The sequence below is a fragment of the Oncorhynchus keta genome, chromosome 3 (assembly GCF_023373465.1).
Source record: "Oncorhynchus keta strain PuntledgeMale-10-30-2019 chromosome 3, Oket_V2, whole genome shotgun sequence".
Lineage (NCBI taxonomy): Eukaryota > Metazoa > Chordata > Actinopteri > Salmoniformes > Salmonidae > Oncorhynchus > Oncorhynchus keta.
This window is the reverse complement of record NC_068423.1, coordinates 9,312,722-9,339,268: the sequence shown is the minus strand read 5'-3', so window position 1 is coordinate 9,339,268 and position 26,547 is coordinate 9,312,722. Positions and strand designations below refer to the sequence as shown.

The 26,547-nt window shown below is 36.2% G+C and overlaps 1 protein-coding gene across 4 annotated transcripts in view; it reads right to left on the bottom strand.

Annotated features, from left to right (window-relative positions):
• Positions 1–434: 434 nt before the first annotated feature.
• The window catches only part of LOC118365676 (alpha-1,6-mannosylglycoprotein 6-beta-N-acetylglucosaminyltransferase B-like), a 53,564-nt gene continuing 27,451 nt past the window's right edge, over positions 435–26,547 (bottom strand). For all 4 annotated transcript variants that reach the window (XM_035748050.2, XM_035748060.2, XM_052488418.1 and 1 more), the window contains 10 exons: positions 25,988–26,157; positions 25,517–25,648; positions 25,168–25,301; positions 8,788–8,933; positions 8,472–8,627; positions 8,101–8,247; positions 7,824–7,940; positions 7,076–7,150; positions 5,301–5,461; positions 435–3,054 (listed from right to left, as the gene is read on the bottom strand). In XM_035748050.2, the coding sequence (XP_035603943.1) occupies positions 2,853–3,054; positions 5,301–5,461; positions 7,076–7,150; positions 7,824–7,940; positions 8,101–8,247; positions 8,472–8,627; positions 8,788–8,933; positions 25,168–25,301; positions 25,517–25,648; positions 25,988–26,157 (1,440 nt within the window). In that variant the 3' untranslated portion in view covers positions 435–2,852. The remainder of the gene's footprint in view (positions 3,055–5,300; positions 5,462–7,075; positions 7,151–7,823; positions 7,941–8,100; positions 8,248–8,471; positions 8,628–8,787; positions 8,934–25,167; positions 25,302–25,516; positions 25,649–25,987; positions 26,158–26,547) is intronic.

Here is a 26,547-nt window from a genome sequence, read left to right as displayed (position 1 = left end):
GATTGTTTGGCAACTCGAACCATCCTCCTCACTGTGTTTGGGTTCAATATAGACACATGTCCTCTTCCAGGCCGATTGTTAACATCTCCAGTTGCTTTAAATTTCTTAAATAGTGGAAATTAGTGGAAATTGGCATTTTCAACCTTTAAGCTATTTTCTTATAGCCATATCCTGATTTGTGCAGCTCAACAACCTTTTGTCACACATCATTACTGTATTCTCGGGTTATTCCCATAATGAAGGATGACTATGAGAACTTGGCCTGTGTGTCACCTCATATTTATACCCCAATGAAACAGGAAGTCATGGCTTACCACTTAAGTGTTCCTAATTACTCAGGTGAACTTAAAAACATCAAATATGAATGGGAATAGACTTCAGCTAGATTTTTCTCATAAGAACATCTAGGGGTACCAATAATTGTGGCACACATGTTTCGGAGAAAAATATTTAATTTATTTCACATACATTTTTTTCAATCATTTTATTTCAATTAAAGGTTCAATATTTGTGAATATTTTGAATGAAAGAACAAGAGGATAAACAGTAAATAAAAAAATGTCACAGCCCGATTTGCTCATATTTACCAATGTTGCCAATATTAGTGGAGGGCACTGTATAGTTTACAGATGCCACCCTAGAATTGGGACATTTTGTTTGACGTTTGTGGGCTTTTGAGCAGTGTGTGCAGTTATTGGTTGCACCTAAAGTATGCCAGTCACACTCCAATAATGTCAATATTAAAGAGTTAAAAAAAATACTTTATTATATTGTATTATATTTTACAATCTTATTTTATCTTAACCCTTCTATAACCTTACATTATCAGCTCGTCAAGTGTTATGCCAGAACCTTTAAACAAAACAGTGAGTGTGAGTCACAAAATTACACAACATTTCCCAATGAACTTATTTCTCATTGTATAATTCCTTTGGGTCAAGTACAATTTTATTTTCCGTAACTGACGAACAGTGCCTTGAAACAAAACACAAGTCCACTCACTCTTATCATCTTTGGAACGTATGTCAAATCACATTCAAGTCTCACTTGACAGGGCCAGCTGAATTTGCTAAACATTCTGCTTATGTCAGTTCCACTGTTGTTTTTAGACAGACGTTTTACAGTCACTGAGCTGTCCGTCATCCTGTTGACCAATTCTGTCACAGCCCTGAGTGGTCCCGTCCAATTCCTGAGCTGTGCTGTGTTTGGGTTACGCGGAGTGCATTGGGACAGTCACGGTAATCACACATGTCTGTTCTGAGAAACCCTCTTTCAGTTTTCTAGTTTTAGGTGAAGGAGCCCATAGACAGTCCAAGGACTTGGCCTGAAGCTAGGCTAGCAGCTGCACTGTGTAAGCCCCCACCCGATCACTTCTAACAGATAAGAGCCCTCAGTTTAGTGCTATTCATTTACGTCTGTTTCGGTCTCTCACTTCTTCCCTCACTCTTATATGTAGAGAAAGGGGTGATGGAAGAAGCCAGGCGAGAAGAAGACAGGCTTCCCAACCTCCACACTAGGTTTTGTGACCCATCACCCCTCACTTCATTTGGCTCGGGTCTGTTTGTTAGTTCAATTCAACGTTCGCTCCTGAGCAGGATATCGTCCTTCAAAATCGTCCTCCCTACAAGTTCAGCCAGATCACTATAGATATATCATATCAAAAGGCAATAGGGCAATAACACTATTAATATTCTGTCATATAATAAACAAATATCTTATACAGTACACATAGTATATAGTACAGCATTTTGAGTGTGTTTATTTGGAGGGAATAATCGTGGTCTTATTGCCTTGCCCTCTCAAAGACATTCAGTGCTGATTACCCATGATTCACTCTGATAATGGCCCCCATCAGAGCCATGTATTTAGAGAGTTGGGCCAATATGATTTCTGTATTATGATGCATTTACATGACACTTCAACATTCTATGGCAGCCATTTTAGCTCCCCATTAACATTACATGGGGAATACTTAATACTATGTAACTGAATGTCTATAATTAGAAAAATATTCAAAATTCTAAAAGTTGGCCCAACTCTAAATACATGGTTCTGGCCTCCATTTTTTACTCTCTCACAAATCCGAGGAGGACTGAGGTAATATTCAGGGCCGGCGATGCGACGCGAGCGGCCATTGTACATGGCTAGTAATCCCACACTCCCCAGTCCACCACTACCATGGAAGCCTGTTCAAGAGAACGTTACGATAGAAATGTATTGTGTAGATCAAGTATGGCTGTTTGTCATTTAGAACTCTGGGTCATGTCAGCACTACACATCACATTTCCACCTGCAACATTGTGTTTTACCTCATTAAATACACCCCACATCAATGAGTGATGGCCCTCTGTTGAAGCTATTACTTGAATGTGATGTGATGGACTCTCCGGTTGTAAAACTGCTCAGAGGCGTGACTCAGTTTGTCATAGAGTGACCTCTGGTATGAAAGGTTGTGGTCACTTTACAGGCCACATAGGCGAAGGCAGTATTTTTAAAACGTATTTTGCCTATGTTACTCCTATTCCTTTGTGCAACTGAGGAAACATGACGGATCAGAGCTCTATATCTTCTTTCTTCCTGAGTGATATCGGATAAACCGGGAACGTGACATCCATTTCCTTTGAGTGTAGAGCCTAGGGTTGTGTTCATCAGGGCACACTGTAACAAAACATTTTGCAATAGAAAACGAAAAAAAGCTTTTCCTATTGGACAAGTTCAGATAGCACCTCTCCATTTCAGTTGCTTTTCTTTTGTTTCGTGCCTAGCGAACATGACCCCAGACATAGGGTGCTATGCATTTCAACCTTACATTTCCTCTTTTATCTCCAATGAGAATCCTGAGAGTCTGCCCCTTAGAGGCAGTCAGGACACAGCGCCACCTGTCCCGCCCGGTGGGCCCTGCAGGGACAGAGTCTGCGGTGGACAGGGTCGGACCCAGCGCAGCTGAACAGGAGACGCTCCCGCTGCAGGCCGCAACGACGACCCCACGGGCTGTAGGCAGGAAATAGATGGTTGTCCACTTCCTGGTCCATGCTGGAGCAGGACAGGCCCAGTCTGCCAGAGGGAAAAGCAGTGTTGGGATCAATCAGTATGGTCTCAACAGAATCTGTTCGAAATTGTGACATTTAACTATTGTAGTTATATGTCACCTAAACTGACATACTAGTTATATGTCACAGTTCCGGATCAACACCCCAAGTCCTGGTAGAACTACAGGGGGTGCAGGCGTTTGTTCCTGCCCAGCACTAACATACTCAATTCAACTAGCGAAGGCCTTGATGATTAACCCGGAAGCCAGCCGCACCAATGTGTCAGAGGAAACACCGTTCACCTGACGACCGAGGTCAGCCGGCAGGCGCCCGGCCCGCCACAATGAGTTGTTAGAGCGCAATGAGCCAAGTAAAGCCCCCCCAGGCCAAACCCATCCCTATCCCGGATGATGCTGGGCCAATTGTGCGCCGCCCTATGGGACTCCCGATCACGGCCGATTGTGAAACAGCCCACGATCGAACGCGGGTCTGTAGAGACGCCTCTAGCACTGTGATGCAGTGCCTTAGGCCGCTGCACCACTCGGGACTAAAACATGGGTTTTAGCGCTAGGCAATTACACACTGTAATTGGGGAATTTTGCTATTGTCAGCAATGTGATACAGCAGGGTATTAATGGGAATTTCTTATAGACTATCACAATATTGTGTGAAAACATTGAACAGGGATTGTATTGGCCTACCTGGTCTGGAGAATTACAGGGGATGCTAAAGTGTACATGTAGCGCACGAGTACTAACAGACACCTGAAATTATTGCACGGTGTTTGAAGATCTACACACATGCATCCAGCCTAAACCATGGCACAATATAATACCACTGTGTGTGTTATGTGTATGTATTGGCTAGTCCTCTTGAACCTGTGCACATGTAGGTATTGGATAGCTGTGCCCTCGCACCTGTGTATGCAGTGCATTCGGAAAGCATTCAAACCTCTTCACTTTTCACCACATGTTGTTAAGTCACAGCCTTATTCTAAAATTGATTGTCACTTTTCTTCCTCATCTTTCTATACACAATACAATACCGCATGATGAAAAAGCAGGTTTTTAGAAATGTTCACAAATGTATTACAAATGAAAAACAGAAATAGCTTATTTATATAAATACTCAGACCCTTGGCTATGAGACACAACATTAAGCTCAGGTGCATCCTGTTTCCATTGATTATCCTTGAGATGTTTCTACAACTTGATTGGAGTCCACCTGAGGCAAATTCAATTGATTGGACATGATTTGGAAAGGCACACACCTGTCTATATAAGGTAGGAGAACCTTCCAGAAGGACAACCATCTCTGCAGCACTCCACCAATCAGGCCTTTATGGTAGAGTGGCCAGACGGAAGCCACTCCTCAGTAAAAGGCACATGACAGCCCACTTAAGAGTTTGGTAAAAAGGCACCTAAAGGACTCTCAGACCATGAGAAACAAGATTAAACTCTTTGGCCTGAATGCCAAACTTCACGTCGAGGAAACCAGGCACCACTCAGCACCTGGCCAATACCATCCCTACTCTGAAGCATGGTGGAGGTAGCATCATGCTGTGGGATGTTTATCAGCGGCAGCAACTGGGAGACTAGTCAGGATCAAGGGAAAGATTAACTGAGCAAAGTACAGAGAGATCATTGATGAAAACCTGCTCTAGAGCGCTCAGGACCTCAGACTGGTGCCGAGATTCACCTTCCAACAGGACAACGACCCTAAGCACACAGCCAAGACAACACAGGAGTGGCTTCAGGACAAGTCTCTGAATGTCCTTGAGTGGACCAGCCAGAGCCTGGACTTGAAACCGATCAAACATCTCTGGAGAGAAAAGGAAACAGCTGTGCAGCGACACTCTCCATCCAAGCTGACAGAGCTTGAGAGGATCTGCAGAGAAGAATGGGAGAAAATCCACAAATACAGGTGTGCCAAGCTTGTAACGTCATACCCAAGAAGACACGAGGCTGTAATCGCTGCCAAAGGAGCTTCAACAAAGTACTGAGTAAAGGGTCTGAATACTTATGTGAATGTGTTATTTCAAAAATCTATTTTTGCTTTATCATTATGGAGGTATTGTGTGTAGATTGATGAGGGGAAAATAACTATTTTAATAAATTTTAGTATAAGGCTGTAACGTAAAAAAAATGTTGAAAAAGTGAAGGGGTCTGAATACTTTCTGAATGCACTATATGTAGGTATTGGATAGCTGTGCCCTTGTACCTGTTTTCAGTATATTTGTTCTGTCTGCCTGCTTGTATGTCTGTCTCTCACCTGGTGAACGCTGCAGGGTTGTTGAGGTGGTGGAACAGTGCCGGCTCACACACCAGGGAGGCACGTCGACAAACACTCACACACGACTGGCCCAGGGGGCCCAGATGTATTCTCAGAGCGCTCTTAGGTGGCCAGGTAGGGAAGGACACGCTGCAGAAGTCCTGGGGTCAACAAGAAGACAGGAACGACAGTTATATTATTTTGCAAAAATGTTGTAATGTATCATATAGCTCATGAGACTGGGTTTGGAACAGTATAAAACAAGGTTGTTCAACTCCGTTTAGGGTCCTCACTATCTGGCCACGCTAGAAGGTACAGACTTTTCAAACGTCAAAGTGACCACCCACTATCCTTGACCTAAATTAGTAACACAAATGTGCCATACTTGCCAATCTGTTCTGACAATATTGGCACCATTGTTCTTTCTAGCATGACCAGCTAATGACTACCATTTCTATACATATATCACCAAGACTGCTCTTTGTTCCAATGCCCCCTAATATAAGACATACGACACATGTTGTAATATAAACCATAGACTGTATAAAACAGATAGAAACCTATCCCTTTAAATAAGTTTTCAAGTGTTTCTGGAGACTGTTGTTGTGTTGTGTACCTGATGAGTGTTTCTGGAGACTGTTGTTGTGTTGTGTACCTGATGAGTGTTTCTGGAGACTGTTGTTGTGTTGTGTACCTGATGAGTGTTTCTGGAGACTGTTGTTGTGTTGTGTACCTGATGAGTGTTTCTGGAGACTGTTGTTGTGTACCTGATGAGTGTTTCTGGAGACTGTTGTGTTGTGTACCTGATGAGTGTTTCTGGAGACTGTTGTTGTGTTGTGTACCTGATGAGTGTTTCTGGAGACTGTTGTTGTGTTGTGTACCTGATGAGTGTTTCTGGAGACTGTTGTTGTGTTGTGTACCTGATGAGTGTTTCTGGAGACTGTTGTTGTGTTGTGTACCTGATGAGTCAATCACCACCTTCCGGAGACACCTGAAACCCCACCTCTTTAAGGAATACCTAGGATAGGATAAGTAATCCTTCTCACCCCCTAAAGATTTAGATGCACTATTGTAAAGTGGCTGTTCCACTGGATGTCATAAGGTGAATGCACCAATTTGTAAGTCGCTCTGGATAAGAGCGTCTGCTAAATGACTTAAATGTAAATGTAATGAGTGTTTCTGTAGACTGTTGTTGTGTTGTGTACCTGATGAGTGTTTCTGGAGACTGTTGTTGTGTTGTGTACCTGATGAGTGTTTCTGGAGACTGTTGTTGTGTTGTGTACCTGATGAGTGTTTCTGGAGACTGTTGTTGTGTTGTGTACCTGATGAGTGTTTCTGGAGACTGTTGTTGTGTTGTGTACCTGATGAGTGTTTCTGGAGACTGTTGTTGTGTTGTGTACCTGATGAGTGTTTCTGGAGACTGTTGTTGTGTTGTGTACCTGATGAGTGTTTCTGGAGACTGTTGTTGTGTACCTGATGAGTGTTTCTGGAGACTGTTGTTGTGTACCTGATGAGTGTTTCTGGAGACTGTTGTTGTGTTGTGTACCTGATGAGTGTTTCTGGAGACTGTTGTTGTGTACCTGATGAGTGTTTCTGGAGACTGTTGTTGTGTTGTGTACCTGATGAGTGTTTCTGGAGACTGTTGTTGTGTTGTGTACCTGATGAGTGTTTCTGGAGACTGTTGTTGTGTTGTGTACCTGATGAGTGTTTCTGGAGACTGTTGTTGTGTTGTGTACCTGATGAGTGTTTCTGGAGACTGTTGTTGTGTTGTGTACCTGATGAGTGATGTAAGCATGAACCCTTTCCAGCATCCCTTCACTGGTGAACTCTCGAGGGGTGAAGGGCTTGACCTTTAAAACAGACATAGGAGCTAAATACAGCTTCATATAAGGGTTATGCTAATCATATGAGCCTTCATAAGCATTCATATCACAGCCATACCAATGGATAAGAAGTTTCACCTGTAAAACAGACTAAACAGACTATCTTCCATAGATCTCGAGATCCATTATAACTTCATATAATATTTGTGCTAATCATGTGAACCTTCATAAGTGTTAGTGGTTGATGTTAATCTTCATTAACACAAAAAATATATATTTATTCAAAGAGAATAAATCATAGTTGTTATGCTGGAAAGTAGATGGTCATTCTTCCCTGTACTCAGTGTTTTCTCCACTGAACAAAGAGACAGGATGTATTTTATACCCCAAGCCTAGCCTGTGGTTGACCAATTAGAATGTATTGCAGTATAATTGGGCCAATGGTCAAATAACAAGTATCCCATTTCAGGCTCAATGTATAGACCATTTGGACCAATGAGAACTTGCCACATGTAGCTATGAGTCTTGGACTGAAATTCCTCCCATGTCCCTGACCCATTAAGCTTCAGTTCCCCATTACAGAAAAACAACTATTTCCATTGATCTTTAGTCCTCTGCGTTGTGTATTTATCTTAGAATATTCTTACATAAGAATTCATTTAACATTCATAACAGTAGAATCAAGGTTATGGAAACTGACCTCTGTGCGTAGAATAGCCCTGACCGTCTCTTGAACGTCAGTAGTGTTGGTCATGTCCACGGTCCAAACGTAGGGTTTACCGATGAACTCTTCAGCATAGGGGTGCTGGGAGGAAACCTGACAGACACACACATGTATGCATGCACACACACCAACACACACACATGCGCGCGCACACACACATAGTCTTTAGGTACATTGTTTTGTTCATTTGACATTTTTCAATTTAACTTGATTCATTTCTTAATACATTTTTGGATGAGTTCATATCTAGTACCTGTCGTGTTGTGGGCTTCCCTTTATAGAAGTCACTGTTTTCAGAGGAGCGAGGGGGCTGGAAGCGCGGCTGGAGGAAGACACACCCTAAAGCTATGGCCTCCAAAGGAGCTGGACCCTCATAGGGAAATCCAAGACCCACAAACACCTGGAGGGGGAGGGCAATGCAGCTATGCATTTAGAATCCCTATCACTGCATGGCTTACAGAGATATTGTAGAAAGTGTTTGAATCCTAACATATCAAGCTATATATTAGATCCAGGTCTGAAACCATGCATAGATGTCCACGGAAGTTTGTACAATAAATCAAGATAGTAATTGTCCTCATGGGTCCTGAGACACTGTGGCATGGGTTCAAGTTCGGTTGTTACCTTGGCTCTTCTGAGGAGCTGTAAGAACTGATCCTGAGTCAGCAGGCCGTGGTTGATGATGTCACTGGGCAGCTGAGCAGAGTGGCCTGGAGGCTGGTACACTGTGCCGTGGGTCTCCAGCTCCCGACTGATCAGCTCCAGATAACGTTCCTTGCCCTGGAATAGAAATAAAAGAATGGAGTAGAGTAGAGAGAAGAGTAGAAGTTCATTGTAAGTAAGGACATTACTGTCTAGTAAGGACATTACTGTCTAGTAAGGACAACTGTCCATTACTGTCGTTGGTCCCTGCACCCTTTAACTCTTTCCGCCTCCTTACCTGCCACATGTAGTCCTGTTTCCCGTAGACCACAGCCGTGTTGTCCTTCCTGTAAGGCCCTGGCTCCACTTCCTCCTCCCTCTCTTCCTGCTCCACCATCGCCTCCTCACTCACAAACCCCAGGAACGAGTTGTCAGGGGTATGAGCTACACAGGAGACGAAGACGCAACGAAGACGAAATTGTTGTATTGATTGTTTGAAGTCACATTATAACCACAGACCAACATCAAACAACCGATAAGTTCTCACATGAAGTATATTGTCTCGTGGTCGAGAACTACAGCAAATCATTATTTCATTAGCAAAGATACAAGTATAAATCCTCGATCAGTTAGACCTCAAAGGAATAAAACCTGTTTCATCCCAAAGGCTTCTATCAGAACGAACAAGAGAGAAGGATAAGACAAAACAATGTGTCTAATAAGTCTAATAAGTCTGTGTCTAATAAGTGTAATATATCTAATAAGTATAATTTGTCTAATATGGCTGTCTAATATGCCAAATATGCCCAATAAGTCTAATAAGTCGAATGTGTCTAATAAATATAAAATGCCTAATGTGTCTAATGTAATGAATATTTCATGCCTAATATGCCTAACTTGTCAATATGTCTAATGTGTCTAATACTGTATATCTGATATGCCTAATGTGTCTAACACGTCTAATGTGTCTAAGTATAATATGCCTAATGTGTCTAACACGTCTAATGTGTCTAATACTGTATATCTGATATGCCTAATGTGTCTAACACGTCTAATGTGTCTAAGTATAATATGCCTAATGTGTCTAATACGGTTAATATGCCCAATGTGTCTAATAAGTCTAATATGTCAAATAAGTCTAATATGTCAAATAAGTCTGGCATGCCCAATGTGTCTAATAAGTCTAATATGCCTAATGTGTATAATAAGTCTAATATGCCTAATGTGTCTAATAAGTCTAATATGCCTAATGTGTCTAATAAGTCTAATATGTCAAATAAGTCTGACATGCCCAATGTGTCTAATAAGTCTAATATGCCTAATGTGTATAATAAGTCTAATATGTCAAATAAGTCTGACATGCCCAATGTGTCTAATAAGTCTAATATGCCTAATGTGTATAATAAGTCTAATATGTCAAATAAGTCTGACATGCCTAATGTGTCTAATATGCCTAATGTGTATAATAGGTATAATATGCCTAATGTGTCTAATAAGTCTAATATGTCTAATACTGTGTGTCTAATATGCCTAATGTGTCTAATAAGTATAATTAACCTAATGTGTCTAATAAGTATAATTAACCTAATGTGTCTAATATGCCTAATGTGTCTAATAAGTCTAATATGCCTAATGTGTCTAATAAGTCTAATATGCCTAATGTGTATAATACGTCTAATATGCCTAATGTGTCTAATATGCCTAATGTGTATAATAAGTCTAATATGTCTAATATGCCTAATGAGTCTAATTAGTCTAATATGCCTAATGTGTCTAATAAGTCTAATTAACCTAATGTGTCTAATAAGTATAATTAACCTAAAGTGTCTAATAAGTATAATTAACCTAATGTTTCTAATAAGTATAATTAACCTAATGTGTCTAATAAGTCTGTGTCTAATACTGTATGTCTGTGTCTAATAAGTATAATTAACCTAATGTTTCTAATAAGTATAATTAACCTAATGTGTCTAATAAGTCTGTGTCTAATACTGTATGTCTAATATGCCTAATGTGTCTAATAAGTATAATTAACCTAATGTGTCTAATAAGTATAATTAACCTAATGTGTCTAATAAGTATAATTAACCTAATGTGTCTAATAAGTATAATTAACCTAATGTGTCTAAAGTATAATTAACCTAATGTCTAATAAGTATAATTAACCTAATGTGTCTAATAAGTATAATTAACCTAATGTGTCTAATAGTATAATTAACCTAATGTGTCTAATAAGTATAATTAACCTAATGTGTCTAATAAGCCTAATTGTCTAATGTGTAATTGCCTAATGTGTCTAATAAGTATAATTAACCTAATGTGTCTAATAAGTATAATTAACCTAATGTGTCTAATAAGTATAATTAACCTAATGTGTCTAATAAGTATAATTAACCTAATGTGTCTAATAAGTATAATTAACCTAATGTGTCTAATAAGTATAATTAACCTAATGTGTCTAATAAGTATAATTAACCTAATGTGTCTAATAAGTATAATTAACCTAATGTTTCTAATAAGTATAATTAACCTAATGTGTCTAATAAGTCTGTGTCTAATAAGTCTGTGTCTAATAAGTATAATTAACCTAATGTTTCTAATAAGTATAATTAACCTAATGTGTCTAATAAGTATAATTAACCTAATGTGTCTAATAAGTATAATTAACCTAATGTTTCTAATAAGTATAATTAACCTAATGTGTCTAATATGTCTAATGTGTCTAATAAGTATAATTAACCTAATGTGTCTAATAAGTATAATTAACCTAATGTGTCTAATAAGTATAATTAACCTAATGTGTCTAATAAGTATAATTAACCTAATGTGTCTAATATGCCTAATGTGTCTAATAAGTATAATTAACCTAATGTGTCTAATAAGTATAATTAACCTAATGTGTCTAATAAGTATAATTAACCTAATGTGTCTAATATGCCTAATGTGTCTAAAAGGTCGAACACTGTATGTCTAATATGTCAAATGTGTCTGATATTTTATGTCTAACATGCCTAATACTATATGTCTAATGTGTCTAATGTGCCTAATAAGTCTAATGTGTCTAATACTGTATGTCTAAAATGCCTATTGTGTCTAATACTGTATGTCTAATATGCCTATTGTGTCTAATACTGTATGTCTAATGTGTCTAATATGTCTAATACTGTATGTCTAAAATGCCTATTGTGTCTAATACTGTATGTCTAATGTGCCTAATGTGTCTAATATGTCTGTGTCTAATACTGTATGTCTAATATGCCACTTGTGTTCTGGAGACCAGCTCCAGAACCAAGTGGAGAACATGTCTGTCAACGATTCTTAGACACCATCATCATTCCTATCCTTAAGTTTACTGTATGTCTAATGTGTCTAATGTGCCTAATAAGTCTAATGTGTCTAATACTGTATGTCTAAAATGCCTATTGTGTCTAATACTGTATGTCTAATATGCCTATTGTGTCTAATACTGTATGTCTAATGTGTCTAATATGTCTAACACTGAATGTCTAATATGCCTAATACAGTGTCTGATACTGTATGTCTAATATGCCTAATGTGTCTAATATGTCTGTGTCTAATACTGTATGTCTAATATGCCTAATGTGTCTAATATGTCTAACACTGAATGTCTAATATGCCTAATGTGTCTAATATGTCTAACACTGAATGTCTAATATGCCTAATTAGTTTCATATATCTAATATGCCTAACATGTCTAATATGTCTAATATGTCTAATAGGTCTAATATGCCTAATGTGTATAATAAGTCTAATATGCCTAATGTGTCTAATTAGTCTCATTTGCCTAATGTGCATAATAAGTCTAATATGTCTTATATGCCTAATGTGTATAATAAGTCTAATATATCTAATTAGTCTAATATGCCTAATGTGTCTAATAAGTATAATTAACCTAATGTGTCTAATAAGTCGAATGTGTCTAATACTGTATGTCTAATATGCCGAATGTGTCTAATAAGTATAATTAACCTAATGTGTCTAATAAGTCTAATGTGTCTAATACTGTATGTCTAATATGCCTAATAAGTATAATTAACCTAATGTGTCTAATATGCCTAATGTGTCTAATAAGTATAATTAACCTAATGTGTCTAATAAGTCTGTGTCTAATACTGTATGTCTAATATGCCTAATGTGTCTAATGTATAATTAACCTACTGTGTCTAATATGCCTAATAGTGTCTAATAAGTATAATTAACCTAATGTGTCTAATAAGTCATGTCTAATACTATATGTCTAATATGCCTAATGTGTCTAATAAGTCTAATTGTCTAATAAGTCTAATATGCCTAATGTGTCTAATAAGTATAATTAACCTAAAGTGTCTAATAAGTATAATTAATGTCTAATGTGTCCTAATGTGTCTAATGTGTCTAATAAGTATAATTAACCTAATGTGTCTAATAAGTATAATTAACCTAATGTGTCTAATATGTCTAATGTGTCTAATAAGTATAATTAACCTAAAGTGTCTAATATGCCTAATGTGTCTAATAAGTATAATTAACCTAATGTGTGTAATAAGTATAATTAACCTAATGTGTCTAATAAGTATAATTAACCTAATGTGTCTAATAAGTATAATTAACCTAATGTGTCTAATAAGTATAATTAACCTAATGTGTCTAATAAGTATAATTAACCTAATGTGTCTAATAAGTATAATTAACCTAATGTGTCTAATAAGTATAATTAACCTAATGTGTCTAATAAGTATAATTAACCTAATGTGTCTAATAAGTATAATTAACCTAATGTGTCTAATAAGTATAATTAACCTAATGTGTCTAATAAGTATAATTAACCTAATGTGTCTAATAATAATGCCTAATGTGTCTAATAAGTATAATTAACCTAATGTGTCTAAATAATTAACCTAATGTGTCTAATAAGTATAATTAACCTAGTGTCTAATAATATGTCTAAATGTCTAATATGCCTAATGTGTCTAATAAGTATAATTAACCTAATGTGTCTAATAAGTATAATTAACCTAATGTGTCTAATAAGTATAATTAACCTAATGTGTCTAATAAGTATAATTAACCTAATGTGTCTAATATGCCTAATGTGTCTAATAAGTATGCCTAATGTGTCTAATAAGTATAATTAACCTAATGTGTCTAATAAGTATAATTAACCTAATGTGTCTAATGTGTCTAACAGGTCGAACACTGTATGTCTAATATGTCAAATGTGTCTAATATTTTATGTCTAACATGCCTAATACTATATGTCTAATGTGTCTAATGTGCCTAATAGTCTAATGTGTCTAATACTGTATGTCTAAAATGCCTATTGTGTCTAATACTGTATGTCTAATGTGTCTAATGTGCCTAATAACCTAATGTGTCTAATATGTCTAATACTAATGTGTCTAAAAGCCTAATGTGTCTAATACTGTATGTCTAATGTGTCTAATGTGCCTAATAAGTCTAATGTGTCTAATATGTCTAATACTGTCTAATAAGTCTAATGCCAATGTGTTCTGGAGACCATCCAGAACCAAGTGGAGAACATGTCTGTCAACGATTCTTAGACACCATCATCATTCCTATCCTTAAGTTTACTGTATGTCTAATGTGTATAATGCCTAATATGTCTAATACTGTATGTCTAAAATGCCTAATATGTCTAATACTGTATGTCTAATATGCCTAATGTGTCTAATACTGTATGTCTAATATGCCTATTGTGTCTAATACTGTATGTCTAATGTGTCTAATATGTCTAACACTGAATGTCTAATATGCCTAATACTGTGTCTGATACTGTATGTCTAATATGCCTAATGTGTCTAATATGTCTGTGTCTAATACTGTATGTCTAATATGCCTAATGTGTCTAATATGTCTAACACTGAATGTCTAATATGCCTAATACTGTGTCTGATATGCCTAATTAGTTTAATATATCTAATATGCCTCTAATGTCTAATATCTCTAATATGTCTAATAAGTCTAATATGCCTAATGTGTATAATAAGTCTAATATGCCTAATGTGTCTAATAGTCTCATTTGCCTAATGTGCATAATAAGTCTAATATGTCTTATATGCCTAATGTGTATAATAAGTCTAATATGTCTAATAATAATATGCCTAATGTGTCTAATAAGTATAATTAACCTAATGTGTCTAATAAGTCTAATGTGTCTAATACTGTATGTCTAATATGTCAAATGTGTCTAATTTTATGTCTAATTAATACTAATGTGTCTAATATGCCTAATGTGCCTAATAAGTATAATTCTAATGTGTCTAATATGCCTAATACTGTCTATGTCTAATTAACCTAATGTGTCTAATAAGTATAATTAACCTAATGTGTCTAATGTGTCTAATAGGTCGAACACTGTATGTCTAATATGTCAAATGTGTCTAATGTCTAACATGCCTAATACTATATGTCTAATGTGTCTAATATGCCTAATACTATATGTCTAATGTGTCTAACATGCCTAATACTATATGTCTAATGTGTCTAATATGCCTAATACTATATGTCTAATGTGTCTAACATGCCTAATACTATATGTCTAATGTGTCTAACATGCCTAATACTATATGTCTAATGTGTCTAATATGTGTCTAACATGCCTAATACTATATGTCTAATGTGTTTAATACTATATGTCTAATGTGTCTAATGTGCCTAATAAGTCTAATGTGTCTAATACTGTATGTCTAAAATGCCTATTGTGTCTAATATGCCTATTGTGTCTAATACTGTATGTCTAATGTGCCTAATAAGTCTAATGTGTCTAATATGTCTAACACTGAATGTCTAATATGCCTAATGTGTCTAATATGTCTAACACTGAATGTCTAATATGCCTAATTAGTTTCATATATCTAATATGCCTAACATGTCTAATATCTCTAATATGTCTAAGTCTAATATATCTTATATCTCTAACATGTCTAATATCTCTAATGTGTCTAATAAGTCTAATATATCTAATATGTCTGTGTATAATATCTCTAATATGCCTAATGTGTCTAATATGCCTAATGTGTATAATAAGTCTAATATGCCTAATGTGTCTAATTAGTCTCATTTGCCTAATGTGCATAATAAGTCTAATACGTCTTATATGCCTAATGTGTATAATAAGTCTAATATATCTAATTAGTATAATATACCTAATGTGTCTAATAAGTATAATTAACCTAATGTGTCTAATAAGTATAATTAACCTAATGTGTCTAATATGCCTAATGTGTCTAATAAGTCTAATATGCCTAATGTGTCTAATAAGTCTAATATGCCTAATGTGTCTAATAAGTCGAATATGCATAATGTGTATAATAGGTCTAATATGCCTAATGTGTCTAATAAGTATAATTAACCTAATGTGTCTAATAAGTATAATGAACCTAATGTGTCTAATAAGTATAATAAGTATAATTAACCTAATGTGTCTAATAGTATAATTAACCTAATGTGTCTAATAAGTATAATTAACCTAATGTGTCTAATATGTATAATTAACCTATATGTCTAATGTGTCTAACATGTCGAACACTGTATGTCTAATATGTCAAATGTGTCTATATTTTATGTCTAACATGCCTAATACTATATGTCTAATGTGTCTAACATGCCTAATACTATATGTCTAATGTGTCTAACATGCCTAATACTATATGTCGAATGTGTCTAACATGCCTAATACTATATGTCTAATGTGTCTAACATGCCTAATACTATATGTCTAATGTGTCTAACATGCCTAATACTATATGTCTAATATGTCTAACATGCCTAATACTATATGTCTAATGTGTCTAACATGCCTAATACTATATGTCTAATGTGTCTAATATGTCTAATACTATATGTCTATGTCTAACATGCCTAATACTATATGTCTAATGTGTATAACATGCCTAATACTATATGTCTAAATGTCTAACATGTAATAATATGTCTAATAACCTAACATGCCTAATACTATATGTCTAATGTGTCTAATATGCCTAATACTAATATGTCTAATGTGTCTAACATGCCTAATACTATATGTCTAATGTGTCTAACATGCCTAATACTATATGTCTAATGTGTCTAACATGCCTAATATATATGTCTAACGTGTCTAACATGCCTAATACTATATGTCTAATGTGTCTAACATGCCTAATACTATATGTCTAATGTGTCTAATACTATATGTCTAATGTGTCTAACATGCCTAATACTATAAGTCTAATGTGTCTAACATGCCTAATACTATATGTCTAATGTGTCTAATAAGTGCCTAATAAGTCTAATGTGTCTAATACTTATGTCTAAAATGCCTATTGTGTCTAATATGCCTATTGTGTCTAATACTGTATGTCTAATGTGCCTAATAAGTCTAATGTGTCTAATATGTCTAATACTGTATGTCTAATATGCCTAATGTGTCTAATATGTCTAATTAACTGAATGTCTAATATGCCTAATACTGTGTCTATATGCCTAATGTGTTTAATATATCTAATATGCCTAACATGTCTAATATCTCTAATATGTCTAAGTCTAATATATCTTATATCTCTAACATGTCTAATATATCTAATGTGTCTGTGTATAATATCTCTAATATGCCTAATGTGTCTAATATGCCTAATGTGTATAATAAGTCTAATATGCCTAATGTGTCTAATTAGTCTAATATATCTAATTAGTCTCATTTGCCTAATGTGTCTAATAAGTATAATTAACCTAATGTGTCTAATAAGTCTAATGTGTCTAATACTGTATGTCTAATATGCTAATGTCTAATTAGTCTAATATGCCTAATAAGTCTAATATATCTAATTAGTCTAATATGCCTAATGTGTCTAATATGTATAATTAACCTAATATGTCTAATAACTATATTCTAATGTGTCTAATATGCCTAATTAACTAATGTGTCTAATGTGTCTAAATGAACACTGTATGTCTAATATGTCAAATGTGTCTGATATTTTATGTCTAACATGCCTAATACTATATGTCTAAATGTCTAACATGCCTAATACTATATGTCTAATGTGTCTAACATGCCTAATACTATATGTCTAATGTGTCTAACATGCCTAATACTATATGTCTAATGTGTCTAACATGCCTAATACTATATGTCTAATGTGTCTAACATGCCTAATACTATATGTCTAATGTGTCTAACATGCCTAATACTATATGTCTAATGTGTCTAACATGCCTAATACTATATGTCTAATGTGTCTAATGTGTCTAATACTATATGTCTAATGTGTCTAACATGCCTAATACTATATGTCTAATGTGTATAACATGCCTAATACTATATGTCTAATGTGTCTAACATGCCTAATACTATATGTCTAATGTGTCTAAACATGCCTAATACTACATGTCTAATGTGTCTAACATGCCTAATACTATATGTCTAATGTGTCTAACATGCCTAATACTATATGTCTAATGTGTCTAACATGCCTAATACTATATGTCTAATGTGTCTAACATGCCTAATACTATATGTCTAATGTGTCTAACATGCCTAATACTATATGTCTAATGTGTCTAACATGCCTAATACTATATGTCTAATGTGTCTAATACTATATGTCTAATGTGTCTAACATGCCTAATACTATATGTCTAATGTGTCTAACATGCCTAATACTATATGTCTAATGTGTCTAATAAGTCTAATGTGTCTAATACTGTATGTCTAAAATGCCTATTGTGTCTAATATGCCTATTGTGTCTAATACTGTATGTCTAATGTGCCTAATAAGTCTAATGTGTCTAATATGTCTAATACTGTATGTCTAATATGCCTAATGTGTCTAATATGTCTAACACTGAATGTCTAATATGCCTAATACTGTGTCTGATATGCCTAATTAGTTTAATATATCTAATATGCCTAACATGTCTAATATCTCTAATATGTCTAAGTCTAATATATCTTATATCTCTAACATGTCTAATATATCTAATACGTCTGTGTATAATATCTCTAATATGCCTAATGTGTCTAATATGCCTAATGTGTATAATAAGTCTAATATGCCTAATGTGTCTAATTAGTCTAATATATCTAATTAGTCTCATTTGCCTAATGTGTCTAATAAGTATAATTAACCTAATGTGTCTAATAAGTCTAATGTGTCTAATACTGTATGTCTAATATGCATAATGTGTCTAATTAGTCTAATATGCCTAATAAGTCTAATATATCTAATTAGTCTAATATGCCTAATGTGTCTAATAAGTATAATTAACCTAATGTGTCTAATAAGTCTAATGTGTCTAATATGCATAATGTGTCTAATAAGTATAATTAACCTAATGTGTCTAATATGCCTAATGTGTCTAATAAGTCTAATATGCCTAATGTGTCTAATAAGTCTAATTAGCCTAATGTGTATAATAAGTCTAATGTGTCTAATATGCCTAATGTGTCTAATAAGTCTAATGTGTCTAATAAGTCTAATTAACCTAATGTGTCTAATATGCCTAATGTGTCTAATAAGTCTAATATGCCTAATGTGTCTAATAAGTCTAATATGCCTAATGTGTCTAATAAGTCTAATATGCCTAATGTGTCTAATATGCCTAATGTGTATAATAAGTCTAATATGTCTAATAAGTCTAATATGCCTAATGTGTCTAATAAGTCTAATTATACCTAATGTGTCTAATAAGTATAATTAACCTAATGTGTCTAATAAGTCTGTGTCTAATACTGTATGTCTAATATGCCTAATGTGTCTAATAAGTATAATTAACCTACTGTATGTCTAATATGCCTAAAGTGTCTAATAAGTATAATTAACCTAATGTTTCTAATAAGTATAATTAATATGCCTAATGTGTCTAATAAGTATAATTAACCTAATGTGTCTAATATGCCTAATGTGTCTAATAAGTATAATTAACCTAATGTGTCTAATAAGTATAATTAACCTAATGTGTCTAATAAGTATAATTAACCTAATGTGTCTAATAAGTATAATTCTAATACTGTATGTCTAATATGCCTAATGTGTCTAATAAGTATAATTAACCTAATGTGTCTAATATGCCTAATGTGTGTAATAAGTATAATTAACCTAATGTGTCTAATAAGTATAATTAACCTAAAGTGTCTAATATGCCTAATGTGTCTAATAAGTATAATTAACCTAATGTGTGTAATAAGTATAATTAACCTAATGTGTCTAATAAGTATAATTAACCTAATGTGTCTAATATGCCTAATGTGTCTAATAAGTATAATTAACCTAATGTGTGTAATAAGTATAATTAACCTAATGTGTCTAATATGCCTAATGTGTCTAATAAGTATAATTAACCTAATGTGTCTAATAAGTATAATTAACCTAATGTGTCTAATGTGTCTAACAGGTCGAACACTGTATGTCTAATATGTCAAATGTGTCTGATATTTTATGTCTAACATGCCTAATACTATATGTCTAATGTGTATAACATGCCTAATACTATATGTCTAATGTGTCTAACATGCCTAATACTATATGTCTAATGTGTCTAACATGCCTAATACTATATGTCTAATGTGTCTAACATGCCTAATACTATATGTCTAATGTGTCTAACATGCCTAATACTATATGTCTAATGTGTATAACATGCCTAATACTATATGTCTAATGTGTATAACATGCCTAATACTATATGTCTAATGTGTCTAACATGCCTAATACTATATGTCTAATGTGTCTAACATGCCTAATACTATATGTCTAATGTGTCTAACATGCCTAATACTATATGTCTAATGTGTCTAATGTGCCTAATAAGTCTAATGTGTCTAATATGTCTAATACTGTATGTCTAAAATGCCTATTGTGTCTAATACTGTATGTCTAATATGCCTATTGTGTCTAATACTGTATGTCTAATGTGTATAATAAGTCTAATGTGCCTAATAAGTCTAATGTGTCTAATATGTCTAATACTGTATGTCTAATATGCCTAATGTGTCTAATACTGTATGTCTAATATGCCTATTGTGTCTAATACTGTATGTCTAATATGCCTATTGTGTCTAATACTGTATGTCTAATATGCCTAATGTGTCTAACATGTCCAATGTGTCTAATACTGTATGTCTAATATGCCTATAGTATATATGCCATTTAATACGGTATGTCTAATATGCCTATAGTGTCTAATACTGTATGTCTAATATGCCTATAGTGTCGAATACTGTATGTCAAATATGCCTAATGTGTCTAATAAGTCTAATGTGTTTAATATTGTATGTCTAATATGCCTAACTTGTCAATAAGTCTAACGTGTCTAAAACTGTATGTCTGTTATGCCTAATGTGGCTATGTGCAGCTGTAGATGCCAATAGCTGTCAGGACAGGAGGAGACTATAACAAACAGCATTAGTACAGGAGAACGACAGAAAGATGTGGGAAAAAAAGGTTGTTTTGGACCGGCGATGTCGACATCAGGGACCAAGAATGCGGGTAGTGACAGTTGAGTAATAACATTGGGAGCGTCTCCATGGGCCGACGTGAAAGGAGAGAAACAGACATAAATCACATGATGATGGAAATAAAAACTATTCTTAGGGGTTAGTGTCAGTGTGTTTGGATAGGCCATACACTTTGACTTCACACAGCTTCTCAGATTCATCCTAACAGAACAGAGAGAGGGAGGTGTGAGAGATGGGATATTTATTTTAAGAAATACAAGAATGTGTCTGTGAATGTGTGTGTGTGTGTGTGTCTGCGTATTAGTCCACATGTGTCAGTCCGTCTGTCCCCCCAACATTTGTTTAAAAGGCCCTGCCAAATAACTCTCTCCTGTCTCCTAACTCTTCCTCACAACTGTGAAGAAGGTCCTCTCCTGGTGAATAACAGACTAATTTATCCTAGCTTGTCTCCAACACTCCTCCACAAGCACACCAGATGCGTAGCACCTCCATTCATCATCTTAGTGGGCTCACTCCAACATGAATCATGATCAATATGGAAAATGGTGCAAATAGGGGAGCGATGGTTAGATAGAACCATTGCTTTCGACAGACAGACACACACACAGACACACACAATAACCAATGCCTTCCCAAAGGCCCTGACACTCAACAGATCCTTCCTAGCACTTCAAAGCCCCATCGACACCACCTCTAATCCCTTTCTCCCTCCGTCTCTTCCTCTCTCTTGAGCTGCCATCGCCGCGGGCAACATCCCTCTTGCCGCACGAGCAGCACAAATAAACAGCAGCGTTCTTGCCTGTGGGAGTGGTCCGGACTGTTCGGCGCTCTCCAGCTTGTCTCAGTCTAGTCGGAGTGGGAGAGATGACTAGGAAGTGTCTGAGAAGATTTTGGGAAGGGCAGGGGCTCACGTTTATTTAACCTGTTCTTAATCCTCTAAGTCTGCAGACATATGAAGTCTCCTTTGGGGAACATACATCAGCACTGCCATACTTAACAACACTCCCACAGTGTGTCACCACTGTTGGTCTCTAAATGGTAAAGTCCAACACTAAATACAGACGCATACACACACGTGCGTGCACGCATGAACACATACACAAACAAACACACACAAATGCAAAAAACCCATAAACAGACTTACATATACAGTACGAGTCAAAAGCTTGGACACACCTACTAAGGGTTTTTCTTTATTTTGACTATTTTCTACATTGTAGAACAATAGTGAAGACATCAAAACTATGAAATAACACATATGGAATCATGTAGTAAGCAAAAAAGTGTTAAACAAATCCAAAAATATAGTAGCCACCCTTTGCCTTGATGACAGCTTTGCACACTCTTGGCATTTTCTCAACCAGCTTCACCTGAAATGCTTTTCCAACAGTCTTGAAGGAGTTCCCACATATGCTGAGCACTTGTTGGCTGCTTTTCCTTCACTCTGTGGTCCAACTCATCCCAAACCATCTCAATTGGGTTGAGGTCAGGTGATTGTGGAGACCAGGTCATCTGATGCAGCGCTCCATCACTCTCCTTCTTGTTCAAATAGCCCTTACACACCCTGGAGGTGTGATGGTTATTGTCCTGTTGAAAAACAAATGATAGTCCTAAGTCCAAACCAGATGGGATGACGTATTGCTGCAGAATGCTGTGGTAGCCATGCTGGTTAAGTGTGCCTTGAATTCACTGTCACCATGCTTCCCGTTGGGAACCACACATGCGGAGATCATTCATTCACCTACTCCGCGTCTCACAAAGACACAGCGGTTGGAACCAAAAATCTCAAATTTTACTCATCACACCATATTTTCACCAATCTAATGTCCATTGCTCATGTTTTTTTGGCCCTAGCAAGTCTCTTCTTATTATGGTGGCCTTTAGTAGTGGTTTCTTTGCAGCAATTCAATCATGAAGGCCTGATTCACACAGTCTCCTCTGAACAGTTGATGTTGAGATGTGTCTGTTTCTTGAACTCTGCAATCTGAGATGCAGTTAACCCTAACTTATCCTCTGCAGCAGAGGTAACTCTGGGTCTTTCTTTCCTGTGGCGGTCCTCATGAAAGCCAGTATCATCATAGCTCTTGATAGTTTTTACGACTACACTTGAAGAAACTTTCAAAGTTCTTGACATTTTCCAGATTGACTGACCTTCATGTCTTAAAGTAATGATGGACTGTCATTTCTCTTTGCTTATTTGAGCTGTTCTTGCCATATAATGGACTTGGTCTTTTACCAAATAGGGCTATCTTCTGTATACCACCCATACCTTGTCACAACACAACTGATTGGCTGAAACGCAATAAGAAAGAAAGAAATTCCACAAATTAACTTTTAATTGCTTCTGAATCTGCATTGCTTGCTGTTTGGGGTTTTAGGCTGGGTTTCTGTATAGCACTTTATGACTTCGGCTGATGAAAAAGGGGCTTTATAAATACATTCGATTGATTGAACAATCAATTGAAATGCATTCCAGGTGACTAACTCATGAAGCTGGTTGTGAGAATGCTAAGAGTGTGCAAAGCTGTGCCAAGGCAAATGGTGGCTACTTTGAAGAATCTCAAATATAAAATATATGTTGATTTGTTTAACACTTTCTTGGTTACTACATGATTCCATAAGAGTGCTTTTTCATAGTTTTGATGTCTTCACTATTATTCTACAATGTAGAAAATAGTAACAATAAAGAAAAACCCTGGAATGAGTAGGTGTGTCCAAACTTTTGACTGGTACTGTATAACAGGGTTAATTCTGTTTCCACTTGCCACTGCAGAGATATGTATTCGATGTTTATCTATTCCTATTGGTTGGTTGAATTGACATATTAGTCAGGTGTTATGTTATTGGCTACGCTTGCAGATAGGGGGAGATTGTGAAATGTGGCCTTGTGTTTAATGTTATTGTCCTGCTGAAAGGTGAATTGATGTCCCAGTGTCTGCTGGAAAGCAGACTGAACCAGGTTTTGTAATGGATTTCGACAAAACATAAAACTTTGCATTCAGGACAAAAAGTGAATTTTTTGGCAGTATTAATTTAGTGCCTTGTTGCAAACAGGATGCATATTTTCAAAAAATGTATTCTGTACAAAAAAAATATATATATATTTGAAAATTCCACCAGACACTGGGAGATGAATTCACCTTAAGACTCTGTCAATTAGGTTAGTATTATGGAGTAACTACAATTTATTTTGTTGATCCATCCTCAGTTTTCTCCTATCACATTGGCGGTTTCCTTCCTCTCTGGCAACTGAGTTAGTAAGGACACCTGTGTCTTTGTAGTGACTGGGTGTATTGATCCACAGTGTAATTCATAATTTCACCATGCTCAAAGGGATATTCAATGTCTGATAAAAAAATGTTTTTTACCCATCTACCAATAAGTACCATTCTTTGAGAGGCATTGGAAAACCTCCTTGGTCTTTGTGGTTGAATCTGTGTTTGAAATTCACAGCTCAACTGAGGGACCTTACAGATACAATTACTGTATGTGTGGGCTACAGAGATGAGGTAATCATTCAATAATCATGTTAAACACTATTATTGCACACAGAGTGAGCCCATGCAACTTAATATGACTTGTTACGCACATTTTTACTCTTGAACTTATTTAGGCTTGCCATAAGGGGTTGAATACTTGTTGATTCAAGACATTTCAACTTTTCATTTATAAACATAATTTCACTTTGACATTATGGGTACTGTGTGTAAGCCAGTGACCAGAAATCTCGATTTAATCAATTTTAAATTCAGGTTGTAAGACAACAAAATGTGGAAAAAGGGGTGTGAATATATAGAGAGTGTGTGTGTGTGTGTGTGTGTGTGTGTGTGTGTGTGTGTGTGTGTGTGTGTGTGTGTGTGTGTGTGTGTGTGTGTGTGTGTGTGTGTGTGTGTGTGTGTGCGATATTTCTGGCTTCCTTGGATGTGTTTTGTATGTTATTGCTGTAAGAGCGAGCTAGCAAGCATGCTCTAATTGTAACGGCCGCATTAGCTCCCTGCTAATTCACAGTTATTCCCATGCTAACAGACAAGTCTGCAGCCATCAACATACTGTTGTCCTGCACATCTAATGTGCTTCCTTGTGCCTATCGTCAGAATAAACACCAATCAACTGGGATCTCTGGCTGAGCATTCCTTTCTTTAAAAACACAACGCAAGAGAGTTACTTACACGTACGATCACATCTGTTAACCCACCCATACACATACAGTATACTCACGGAACATGGTCATGTACTGCAGTGGCTGTAGACGCCAGCTTCCCCATAGCGTGTTGTAACCATGGCTACGGGCATACGTCCCTAGGTTAAAAGCCGGTTCCGTACCAAAAGAGTCAAGGATTCGGAAGCGGCATCTGGAGAGAGGAAGAAATGTATCATCATAGGCATATTTCATTGTGTTGAACTGTATCTTATGTGACTTGAAATTATGTGGAAAAACTGTCTTGAATCTAATACTTACGAGTTTGCTTCATGGTAATTACATGGTAATGATATATATTGTTACAGTACCTTGGAACAAGGCTCATTTAATCCAACATGTTAACAAAAGTAACCAAAGTGTCATTACTGGTAGTGTTGGAAGGCCAGCCCCATGGCTCCCTGGAGATGGGCTAGGCCGTGGTAGTCTGTATAGATGAGGTCAAAGGGCAGGGGCATCTGGATGGGGCAGCTTCCTTTGCCCGGGGCTGCACCTATCACACTGCTCCACCAAACACAAACAAACACTCTGTGATGGTGAGATAGAACTCAAAGTGACAATGTATTGTGAGAGCTTTAAGTTGTCAAAGGATGATGATTATTCATGATTAGATCAGTCTTCAATACATTTCAATGGATATGCAAAGCCATGATGTTGTTGGATATCAAGGTACTAGACATGTTTTATTAAAAGGTGTGTAAAGCACACCTTGAATCCTGTACTTCTGGCTTGCCTTCCTGGTTATGGGTTCACTTAATATGGCCGCTGACCCATCCATCACAGAACATTGACTTGAATGGGGATTCCCATTATAGTCATTCTATTTCTATGGTGTGTTACCTGTGCAGGTGGTTCTGGGAGGTGGTAAAGGTCAGATTGTGACCCAGGATGAAGAGAGAGGCACTGAGGTCAGCCCACTGCACCAGCTCTCCCAGAGGCCCCCCTTGGTCCACCATGGCCCCGAACCGCTGGCCCGCACCCCCAGACAGGACCCCTGGGTAGAGCAGGACCTAGAGAGGGGGAGAACATGGAGGTGGAGGAAGATGATTACTCATGATTAGATCAGTCTTCATTACATTGAAATGGATACGTGAAGCCACGATGATGTTGGATATCAAGGTATTAGAAATATTTCTAGCACCTGGGGCCACATGCAGAAATAACTTTTAAAACACAACCTTATTTGAGTATATAGAGGTTTTATCACTTCAATATTACACATTCAACAATCATCCCACCAGCATATCAGCGCAAGCATTATGACTAACCTAAGGAATAGTAACTCAAAATAATTAAAGACATACAGTTGAAGTCGGAAGTTTACATACACATAGGTTGGAGTGATAGTTTTGGCAAGTAGGTTAGGACATCTACTTTAAGTCATTTTTCCAACAATTGTT